Genomic DNA, 12,312 nt, shown 5'->3' on the forward strand with positions numbered 1-12,312 from the left:
TTTATGACACAAGCTTCACTAATGCTCAAAGTGAGGTCTATCTGTGGCTTTTTGAGCACATTTGGTACCTACTTGTTCACTCTGATACTAAAATATTCATTAAAACTAGACTCTGTCTGGGCTTCATGTTCCTGCTTTATGACACTCTCTGGAGCAATTTACTCAATATTCCACACCAAAGAAAGCTGTGTTCTCTGGGCTAGCACACTAGGAATATATTCCTCCAGATCAGAAAGCCTGTCACAAAATCAAAGGCAAGAAAGATATCAACACCAGCAGTGACTTCCAACATGTCTCTTCTATGATCAGGTCTGTTAAGTGCAGAATAGGTGAGTGTAGGGGCCACACAAGGAAATGTACTAGTCAGCCAAGTAGTAAACACTCTAGCACTGGCTTTGTACTTCCAGGGTAAGATTTGACAATGCAAATGCTTCTAGCAGGCTTTCAGTATGGACAAAACTGCAGCTACCTACATGGGAAATCTAATCAATACGCACAAGGCCAGAGGAGAAACAATCTCAGCATTCTAGGGTGTTACTAATGACCTAGACCAACATCACCAGAGGAAAAGGAACACTGAAGCTCAGCCCTCACAGCCAGAGCTGCCTCACAGTGGAGCAAGTCTCAACAGGTTGAAAGAAATTAAGAAAAGAAAGAACCCAGCCAGTTCCATCTACATTCACCAGGGATGCTTTGGGAAAAGTTTGGATAGAGGGATGTAAAACAGTATCTCCTGATTCCAAGATCTAACAGACTGTCACAAAAAACTAACTCTGGCAGGTACCGTATCTTCCAGACTCGGATGCTTCTGTAGCAAACCCAGCTCAGTGACCTAAGTAAGAATGGGGAAGTGGGAGCCACCACAGGCAAAGCCAAGGGTCCATGCATCAATATAGGCATTTCAAACAGCTTTCTGCTGCTACCTCCAAATCAGCATCAGAAATTTTAAAAAAGGAACAAGCAAACAAACAAAAAGTCATCCCCAAACAACAATAAAACAAACAAAAACCCAACCAAATCATAGGCATTAGTGAAAATTCTGGTATTTCTCTTCTGTAAATCATCTCGGGTTTTGTCTTTTTTTTTTTTTCTGAGAAAAAATTCAAGTGTTGAAGTTATACATTATTTATTTAGCAAATAAATTGGTTAGGTTTTTGAGACAGGGCCTCATTATGCAGTCTAGGCTGGCTTCAAATTCACAATCCCTGCTCTGCTTCTGTCTCCCAAGTGCTATGATTGTGGATATGTGCTAATAATTTCATCTGGCCAGAAGAAATTATGTTTCTTTTTTTTTTTTTTTTTTTTTGATGTTTTGAGACAGGGTCTCTCTATGTATTCCTGGCTGTCCTTGAACTCAGAGATTCTCTAGTTTCTGCCTCCCAAGTGCTAGGATGAAAAGGTGAACTCACTATATCCAGCCATACATAGAAAAAAAATATTTTTTTGTTTGGCAAGATGGCACATGCTTTTAACCAATGGTTCTCAACCTTCCTAATCCTATGACCCTTTACTACAGGTAGTTCCTTATAGTGTGGTAACCCCAAATTATAAATTATGTTCATTGCTACCTCATAACTAATTTTGCTAGTCATGAATAACAGTGTAAATATCTGTGTTTTCCAGTGGTCTTGGGCAACCCCTCTGAAAAAGCCAATTGACCTCTAAAGGGCTATGACCCACAGGCTGAGAACCTTTGCTTTATATCCAGTAGAGGAAAGTGGATCTTTGCTCACTGCAGGCCAGCCAGAACCACACAGTGAGACTCTCTTGAAAACAAGCAAACAAACAAACACGCAATTTTCTTGTGGTTCTAAGTAGGGCCTCTATGTGCTAGAGGGCTGGCAACCACCCTTTCCCAGTACCTGCTATTCCCAGACTCCAAAGACAACTTACCTAACAGCGCAGCTGCCTGGCTCCGTCCTCCAAAACTTCGGCTAAAGGAGCTGTGCCTGCTTGCATAAGAGGCTGGCCGGCTAGGTAGCCAGGGCAGGAGGAAGGCAGGAATCTCAGAGTGCACAAGCTCTTCTGCCACAAAGGCCACCTCAAACCACTTTCGTTGGAAGCTGGCAAAGTCATCCACTCCTGCTGTGTGCCAGGGGGCAGAGGGCTGCTGCACAGCCACTGGGAAAACGCAGGGGGAAGGAAAGGGTCCCTCATCACAATGTTCCTTTTTTGATACATGCTACAGTACAGACAGACCTTGACAACACTGTGCTAAGTGAAGGAGCCAGTGTAAAAGCCTACGCATTATTATGACTCTACACGCTATGAGTGCTTATGCAGAGAGTGACTGGAAATGGAGGAGTTCGCAATGTCAGCTAACAAAGAAGACGTGGTGGCTGTTCAATACAGCGAATGGCTTTTGTTATGTAGGCTAATTTTATTTTATGTAAGCTTTGGTTTAATTTTAAAATCTTATCAGTTTCTTAATAACCAGGATATAAACTGTTGTGGGTTTGTTTTCTTTTTCTATTAGAAGACAGAAGATAGACACTATCTTGACAAGAGTGTACTGTCAATGGCACCAGCTACATCATATCAGGTGTGGACCCAGAGGTGAAAAGTGACTTACCAGAAGCAGTCAGTTCCTGCCAGTCCCCATGTATCTGAATCCATATGCTATGGAGGCTGGTCTGAGTCCTTGGTGCCCCCAGAGCTATGCAGGCTAGATGTATTCATGCTAGAAATTGTTCCCCATTGGAGAAGTCCCTTTCTTCATTTAAAAATGGGGAGAGGGCTACAATACTGCTAAAAAGCAGAGTGTTTGCCTCATGTTAATAGGCCTTGGGTTCCATCTCAGAACCCAAATTAACAGGCAGTTCAGCCCCTGGACTCATGAGCTGTGATCTACAGACTCAATCACATACATGGAAAGTCCTCTTGTTTCTTGAACAATGCAGTACAATACAACAGTACTATATTATTAGTTATTATAAATATTTGAGGGTGATTTAAGGAATATACGGGAAGGGGCCAGAGGGATGGCTCAGTGGTTAAAAGTACTGGCTGCTCTTGTGGAGGACCCATGTTCAATTCCTACCATCTACACAGTGACTCATAACTAACTGCCTGCAGCTCTGGCTCCAGGGATTGAACATCATCTATTGGTGTCTGGTATCTGCTGGTACTTGCAAATACATGGGGTGAAAACACATTCTCTCTCTCTCTCTCTCCTTCATTCACAAAAACAGCTAAATAAATCTTTTTTGAAGAATCTGCATTGTTATTCACTTATGCTTAAAATACATACGAATGCTGAAAGAAGTTAACAGAGTGTCAACTCAAAATACAAAGCCACACACAGCTCAAGATGCACTGTGATGGGAAAGGTGGCAACTGCATGTGATTTGGTTCTGACCTCGTTCGGGTTCTTTGTCCATTACTATCTTGTAGAAATAGAAACCATAGATGAAGGTCCGCCATGCTTCGCCAGATGCATGTGTTATGAGCTGCTCTTCCAGCATTTTCTAGGAAAGACAACAAAAACTTGAAATACCTGCAGCAGATATCTCAAAGAGGCAGCCCTTGCTTGTACACTGAAGTCAAGTTAGTTGAGCGACTGGAGAACTGAGTTTACACCTCAGATCCCCATCAAACAACATGCTATGTGAAGCTGAACCTGTTCTAAGTTATAAAATGTCTGAACTTCAAACATTTTGAACATACAGAAACCATCCAAGTAGATAACCATCTAACTTCAGTCAATTTAACACTCTGCTAGGCAGTATGTTCCTCTCTAGGGAGTGTCTCCCAAGATCCCCAAAGGAGAATTAGTTGTGATGCACACCCCTATAATCCTGCTGGGGAGGTGGAGGCAGGCGTACGAGGGCTTCAAGGTCATCAAGGTTCACTGACAATCTAACAGAACTTAAAGAACTAATACCAGTGGTCCTGAAACTACTCCACAAAACAGAAAGAGAAAAGATGTCACCAAATTCTTTTTATGGATTTTAATCTTGTGCTCATGGATGAGAAGGATTAATATGAAAAGTGCCTATCTAACCAAAAGCAGTCTACAGATTCAGTGCAATCCCCATTAAGTTCTAATGTTGTTCTTCACAGAAATAGGAAAAATATCTTAAAGTTTGTATGGATGCATAGACAGCAAATGTAATTTTGAGCATAAGGAATAATGCTGGAGGGACCACCATATCTGACACCAGGTTATACTTCAGTACTTCACTGGCACTCGCGCGCTCGCACACACACACACACACACACACACACACACACACACACACACACCAATCACACAAATCAGTGACACGTGGTGAGGAGCCACAATCACTTGACTTTTTGCAAAGACAGCAAAAAATACTCACTGAAGACAGTCCAGTGGTCAACAGACAGGACTGGGAAACTTGTATCACCACTGCAGAAGAATGAACCTAGATCCCTGTACAAAAATCAACTGTACAAAAATCCCACTGAGTAAAGACCCTTAATGCAAGGCTTGGAACTCTGAAACTCTTAGAGAAAAAGGCAGGGAAAACACTTAAGATCTAGGCATAGACAAGGACTTCCTAAATAAGGCTCAGGAAATAATGTAATAACTGACAAACAGGACTTCATGAAACTACAAACTAATCTAAAAAGCTTTTGCACAGCAAAGGAACAGCTAGTGGAGAGACAGCCTGCAGACAAAGAAAACCTCTGCTAGTTACACATCTGACAGAGAACACGTCTAAAATTTGAAAAGAAGCAAAAATAAAAGATAAAGGAATAACCAAAAATCAAACAACCACATCAGTAAATGAACTATTGAAATGAACAGAGTTATCAAAAGATGAAATACAAAACAGCCAAAATGTCAAAAATGTTTAGAGAAATACACACTACATGAGAGGGGATAGAGGGATGGCTCAATGGTAAAGAGTAATTAACAGCTGGTTTGTCAGAGAACTGGGATTCAATTCCCAGAAGCTATATGGCAACTCACAACGGTCTGTAACTATAGTTGCATAGGATCTGACATCCTCTTCTGGCCTTTAAACACCAGGTGCACATGTGGTATACAGACATACATGTAAGGAAAACACCCATACAAATAAAGTATCTTATATTAAACAAACAAACTACATATAGATTCTACCTGTCAGAAGAGCAGTCAACATGACTAGGTGTGGTGCACATCCCTGTAGTCCCATTGTTTGGGAAGGCAGAGGTAGGAGGTAACAGGTTGAAGAGAAGGCTCAGTGGTTAAGAGTCCTTGCAGAAGACCCTTGTCAGGTGGCTTGCTACTTACATCGCCTGTAACTATACTTCCAAGTTATCTGACACTGTTTCCTGGTCTCTTTGAGTAACTATATATGTCTGCCTACAGAGACCGGCAGACAGACAGGCTTCTGTGAGTGCCTGCATACATGTGCCTACAGACAGACAGATACAGGCAGACAGACACACACCAATTAAAATAAATATTAAGGAAAAAAAAACTCACAAGAATAAATAAAAACAGGAAATGGTTCTGGAGAGAGATGGCTCAGTGGTTAAGAGCTGCTACTAGCTGCTCTTATAGAAGACCTGGATTTGATTCCCAGCACCCACATGGTTGCACACAACCAGCTGCAACACCAATTTTAGGTAATATGAAGCCTTCTTCTAGCCTCTACAAACATGTGGTACACACACACACATACTGATAAAATACAATAAAAGCAAGTAACAAAAACTGAACACAGTGAGAGCAAAAGATGCTGTACACTGCTGTTAAGAATGTCAACTACTCCAGCCACTGTGGAAATCAATATAGAGGGTCCTCAAAAGATCGGGAGATGCTTGTACATCAACAATTACTGCAGCTCCATTCACAGAAGGTGTGTTTGACCAACTGAAGTGTCCGTCAACAGAGAAGTTCATAAATGTGGTACACATACACAATGGAATTGTTTTTCATCCATAATAAAGATAAACTTATATTGACACAACAGGAGATAGTTACATCAATTAAGCCAATCACAAAAGAAATGCTTCGTATGTTCCAACATTTCAGATAGTATGTAAAATCGTGTGTGTGTCCTAGGGAAACAAAGGTGACTGAGAGGAGAGGTAAGTGAGCAAGAGGAGAGCAGCGGCTCGGATGGAGATATGCATAATGTATTCGATATGCTTCCATGGAAACGGATTGTTTTTTCTTTTCACTTACTTAAGACTGTGTTTCTGCGTAGCCTTGGCTGTCTTCAAACTCATAGAGATCCACCTGCCCCTGACTCTTAGTACTAGGATTAAGGCACACACCACTACTGCCCTGTGTATGAAAATGTCTTACTGTGACCTACTACCATGTACAATAAGTATATATCAATAAAAATTTTTAAAAATGTGTAAAAAAAAAAAGAGAGAAAACTCATTTGCACTAACCACACACAGATAATTCTTCCATTACCATTCCTTTAGCAAAGCATTTACATTTTATTTGGATTTAAATAACCTAGAAATGATGTCTAATAAATTTATGAGAGGGCCTATATGGCCTATTGTAAAAATAAGGAATTTGAGCATTTGTAGATTTTGATACCAATAGTAAATTTGGAACCTATCCTCAGATATCAAAAAATGATTAGTATAGTATAGTTTTCCCTATACATGCATTTTTAATTTATAAATTAGGCATAGTAAGATACTAATGACAACTAATAATATAATGGAGCTATACTATGTATCACATATACATGTTATAATAAACATGATTTAAAACATTATTTCTGGAATGTTCCAGTAAGTATTTTTGAGTCAGTTTACCATGCTTAACTGAAAGTTTAGGAAATAATTGAGATAAGGGAGCATTATGACAGTGACATCAACTCTTACTATTTAAAAAAGAAAATCATCTGGCATGTTGGCGAATGCCTTTAACTCCGGCACAGAATGTCTTTAACTAAGGAGACGGATGCAGGTCAGTCTCTGAGTTCCAGGACAGCACTGTCTCAAAAGCAGAATAGAACAGAAAAGAACAGAACAAAATAGGGGCTGGAGAGATGTCTCAATGGTTAAAAGCACAGGCTTCTCTTCCAGTGAATCAGGGTTTAATTTTTACTAACCACATGGTAACTAACAACTGTCTATAACTCCAGTTCCAGGGGATCCAATGCCATCTTCTGGTCTTCTCTGGTACCAGGCTTGCATGTGGTACATAAACACATATGCAACCAAAATACTCAAACACATAAAATTAAAAAAATAATAATAAATTAAAAATATATACAACATAGGGCTAGAGAGTTGGCTCAGTGGTTAGGAGTACTTGCTGGTCTTCCAGAGGACCCCAGTTCAATTCTCAGAACCCACATGCTGGCTCAGCACCACCCTCAGAGGGAATCTAGTACACTAATCTAATCTGACCTCTGCTGGCAATATATGCAGATTATTAGTGCACACATACACAAAACAAAACAAAAAAAAAGAAAAGAAAAGAAAAAAAGGACACACATAACAATAAAACTATAGATTTGTTTAACTCCCATCCTTTTTCTCCCAGAAATAAACAAAAAATGTGGTGGTTTGAATGAGAATGGCCCATGGGCTCATATGTTTGAATACTTGGGCCCCAGTTGGTAGAACTGTTTGGGAAGAATTAGGAGGTGTGGCTTTGTGGAGGAGGGGTTTGGCGTCTCAGAAGATTCATCACCAATATGCGCTCTGCCTCCAGCTTTGTTTGAGCGGAGCTCTCAGTTGTTCTGCCACCAGGCCTTCACTCGGCCATCATGAACTTTAACCTAGAACTAAGCCCAACTTATCACTTGATTTTATTAAGTTGCCTTGTTCATAGCCATAGAAAAGTAACTAATACAAATAATATTCTCAAGCATGTTTTTTAAACTGAACATTTTTGTTTTATTTAAAGATTTATTTATATTTTATGTATTAGATTCTCTGGAGCTGGATTTACAGGTGGTTGCAAGCCACCTGATATGGGAACCAAACTCTGGTCTTCTGGATAAGCAATAAGTACTCTTAACCAATGAGCCATCTCCTTCAGCCCCAAGATTTATCTGTTTATGCTGCGTGTATATCTGAATGTTTCATGTATATATTTTTAAAAAGTTTTATGTAGACATTTAGGGACATGAGAATGAGGTTTTATAGTATTGTAGATTTAAATAAAGGTATAGGACTTGGATTCTTTTATCAACTTGTTTTTCCTGATATCAAGCTTTTGACATTTATCTACATAGGTAAGAGCACCTCCAGCCATTTCCCTTAAGTTGCTATAACAGCAAGTCATTTTATCAATAAGGAAGTAATACACTGAAGGAGATAGGAGCTTATCAGGGAAAATCTATGCATGTCAAGATAGCCAAAGAAAACAAGAGAACAGTATTCTTATTCAAATTACTTACTAAATTTACTAAGCAGTGAAAAGCAGTGTTGAAAAACCAGCTGTTCAACACCATGCTGCACAGCTCAGTATGAGTAAGAGTGTGAACCAGCCCAGTCGACCTGACCTTAGTCTTCGTCTGAGTAAAAGTGTGAACCAGCCCAGTCGACCTGACCTTAATCTTCTGCTGAGTAAGAGTGTGAACCAGCCCAGTCGACCTGACCTTAGTCTTCTGCTGAGTAAAAGTGTGAACCAGCCCAATCGACCTGACCTTAGTCTTCTGCTGAGTAAGAGTGTGAACCAGCCCAGTCGACCTGACCTTAGTCTTCTGCTGAGTAAGAGTGTGAACCAGCCCAGTCGACCTGACCTTAGTCTTCTGCTGAGTAAGAGTGTGAACCAGCCCAGTCGACCTGACCTTAGTCTTCTGCTGAGTAAGAGTGTGAACCAGCCCAGTCGACCTGACCTTAGTCTTCTGCTGAGTAAAAGTGTGAACCAGCCCAGTCGACCTGACCTTACTCAGTCTTCTGCTCTGTTCACGCAACAGTGAGTTGACCTTGGGAATATTTATCTCCTGAGTGCCTACTATGTGCCAAGCAACACGCAAGTCTTGGCGATATGGAAATGAGCACTTCAAGTCGGCGCTGTCTAGGCACAAGGCACAGGAGATGAAGACATTCCTCAGTCTGGTGCCTCTGTACTACTCTGTGAAGATGCCTCTGAGACAGAGCCTGGAATTCAGCCTTGGGAATTGGATACACAGGCATTATCCAGGTAAAACTGGGTTTGGGGCTGGGGACCAGTCCCTGAAAAATCTTTGACAGATATTTATCTGAAGAACAAGAACAAGACTTTGTCCAGAATATTTCAGTTCAGATAATACATTCTGGCAAACTTTAAAGTCAAAGCACATGTGCACGCACACACAAACACGCATACCTGTTTAACATATTTCTAAGACAAGGTCTCACTACGTAGAATAGGATGGCTTCTAACTTATGAACTTATGATCTTCCTGCCTTCACTTCCTCAGTGCTGTTGAGGACATGTGCTATCACCTCCAACCCTAAGGTTTTCAAAGTGTAGTCAAAGGAAGACCCATTCTCTCATCAACTCCAGAGAGGCCTCACGTTTGTTAAAAACAGATCCTCACCTCAGATTGCAAATCTCCTTACTGGAATGGGTGACTCCTTCTGTGACAGACCATGATCACATGGACCTGAGCAGACAAACCCAGTCTTGCTGTCTCACCTGCATGATGTCGATGCCCATTGCCTGCGTCTGGACCCCCTCCACATTGTTCATCAGCCAATGTACAACCTCTGCACTGATAAAGCAGCATGGTGAAAGGCCCTTCTGTTCAGACAGCAGCTGGACTCCTGTCCTGGATTCCAACGAGTGAGCAGGGAACGTGCGCCCAGTGGCCATAAGGAAAAAGAAAAGATGGCAAATAAGGGCTCCAAGGAAAGGTTCCATATGTAACTCCTTAGACAGAGAGAAATCCCATGGCAAGACAGAAAACTGAGAGAAGGGGAATTTAGAGAAAACAGCATTACACTAGTACTTCACATGAGAATTTAATTAATTTAATTGCAGTAACCATGTGTGTAAAAACTCAAGGTGAGGACTAGCAAGACGCTCAGTACATGAGGGTGCCTGTCAGCAAACCTGACAACTTAAAAGTCAGTTTCTGATAGGCACATCTGGAGGGAGAGGATCAACTTCTTCCTGCAGGTTGTCTTCTGACTGCCATATGTAACTGCAGCATACCAGCACCCACACATGTGCATGCCCTCTAGCTCCCCACAAATAGATAAGTAAATGAGATTTTAAAAAATTCATTGTAGCTGGGTGGTGGTGGAGCACACCTTTAATCACAGCATGGGGGGGGCAGAAGCAGGCAGATCTCTGTGAGTTACACAAAGAAACCCTGTCTAAGATAAAACAAAACTCTCGTTGTATGAATGAGATCAGGTGACTTGCCTGTGTCTCACACTGGTAGGCAGTAGAATAGGCATAACTCTACCCACCCACACCACCACAGCAAGCCTTCCTTCAGGTACCTTCTGCCCTTGCTTTATAAATGTGCTGTCACTTACGAGGGATGCTTCATGGCTTCCAGAATCTCCACCAGGGTAGAGGACGATGTCAGAGAGCTTGCTATGTGCTGCTGAGAGCTGTAACAGAACAGAAAAAGATGACACACCTGCCATGAATGGGCTTGAGTTTCAGTGCTGTGGACTGAACCCAGGACCTGAGACATTTTAAAAGGACAAAGTGATGTATCTAAACATAGCACCCTTACAAAGCACCTCCCTCTTCAATCACTTTGTTCTTTCATTTTTATTCTTTTATTTATGCTCGCCTATGGAAGTCAGAGGAAGGCTTTGGATTCGCTGAAGCTGGAGTTACAGGCAGCTGTGAGTCTGGGTGCTGGGGTTCACGTCCTTTGAAGAGAATGGCAGCTCTTGTGCACTGAGACACATCTCTAGCTCCATTAACAATTATGTTTCCCAGAAAACTTAGACTGCTCTGGTTTTGTTTGATGGCATCTCACATGTTACTTAACCTTGACCAAACAAAGAGCACTGTGTGATAATTTCAGGTGAGAGCTAACAGACAGAACCTTGGTATTATCACTAAGCAGCTATGAGGTCCCTAAATTATCTTGGTCTTTTATTTTTTTTATCTGAAAAAGGGGGCAGCGTTATTCATGTCTTTCAGGGTGGTACAGGGCTATCATGTAAACCAAGGTACAAGACTGACACACATGGTGCCTAACATGGTAGCCAGTGCTCAAGCAAGTTAAACTAGCTAAATTAACTGATGAAGGTCCAAGAGGTGGGAAGCATCAGAATCCAGATTTGCATACAAGTGAGTCACATTCCAAAGTCCTGATCTTTCTACCACTTGCTGCCAAGTTCTGCCTGGAAGGTATGACAGTGATTCAAACATGCTTAAAGTTGCTGTGGTGGCACAAGCCTGTAATCCCCGCACTCAGGAAATTGAGTTGGGAGGATCATAAATTTGAGATCAATTTAGGCTATTTGGAAAGACCTATTACAGAGATGGGGGAAGGGGACAATCTGAAAGAAAAGAGATTAATACTTAGCAGCTATTGGAAATTCCTTAAACTTTTCCCAGTCTCCTATTCTAATCTTCTGAGTATGTATTTGCAGGGGGCGGAGGAGTTGCAGGGTATTTTGGGACTCAATGCAGTATTTCAGAATCCCAGCCTTTTGATTAATCCCCAGCTATACAATAGAATCCTAAAACCAGGATCTCAGGGTTAGAAAAGGCCTTCAGAAACCTTTGAAGAAAATGTCCTTTTAACCCTGAGTTTGAGTTCAAGTGTGTAGTCAAGAGACAGCCTTATAGTCACAAACACCTTCAAAGGCAGACAACTCAGCCTTTCCAAACGCAGCTGTATCCTTTGCTAAGTTCCTAATCATGGAATGGAATGTGCACTATAATTTTCAGTCATGGGTTTTGCTTTTGCCTACTACATTATTTCTGGTCTTACCTGTGGTTTGAAAAGAAATGGCCTTCTAGGCTCATAAGAGTAGAACTACTAGGAGGTGTGGCCTTGTTAAAGTAGGTGTGGCTTTGTTGGAGAAACTGAGTCACTGGTGGTAGGCTTTGAGGTCTTGGAAGCTCAAGCAAGGCCTAATGGCTCACTGTTTCTTCCTGATGGATATAGAACTCTTAGCTCCTTCTCCAGCACCGTGTCCACCCCTGTATTGCCATGCTTCTGGCCATAATGATAACAGACTAAACTTTGAACTGTAAGCTAGTCTCCATTAAATGTTGTTCTTCATAAGAGTTGCTGTGGTCATGGTATCTTCACAGCAATGAAACCCTAAGTAGGACACACCTCTAGCCTACTGAAGTTCCTTTCTTCCAAAAGTAGGATATACTCTCCGCATGCACACTCTGCAGCCCTCTAATCTCCTCCATACCTGGGTGTGTTGAGGAGTTGGGCCTGAGAGAAGTCAGGG

General features: G+C 41.5%; 1 protein-coding gene across 7 annotated transcripts in view; it reads right to left on the reverse strand.

The window, feature by feature from the left end:
- DEPDC5 (DEP domain containing 5, GATOR1 subcomplex subunit) overlaps window positions 1-12,312 on the reverse strand; it is a 117,090-nt gene that overhangs the window by 13,469 nt on the left and 91,309 nt on the right. For all 7 annotated transcript variants that reach the window (XM_080927116.1, XM_080927114.1, XM_080927115.1 and 4 more), the window contains 4 exons: window positions 10,414-10,491; window positions 9,566-9,698; window positions 3,359-3,467; window positions 1,894-2,121 (listed from right to left, as the gene is read on the reverse strand). In XM_080927116.1, coding sequence (XP_080783242.1) covers window positions 1,894-2,121; window positions 3,359-3,467; window positions 9,566-9,698; window positions 10,414-10,491 — 548 coding nt within the window. The remainder of the gene's footprint in view (window positions 1-1,893; window positions 2,122-3,358; window positions 3,468-9,565; window positions 9,699-10,413; window positions 10,492-12,312) is intronic.

Source organism: Micromys minutus, assembly GCF_963924665.1.
Source record: "Micromys minutus genome assembly, chromosome: 1".
Taxonomy (NCBI): Eukaryota; Metazoa; Chordata; class Mammalia; order Rodentia; family Muridae; genus Micromys; species Micromys minutus.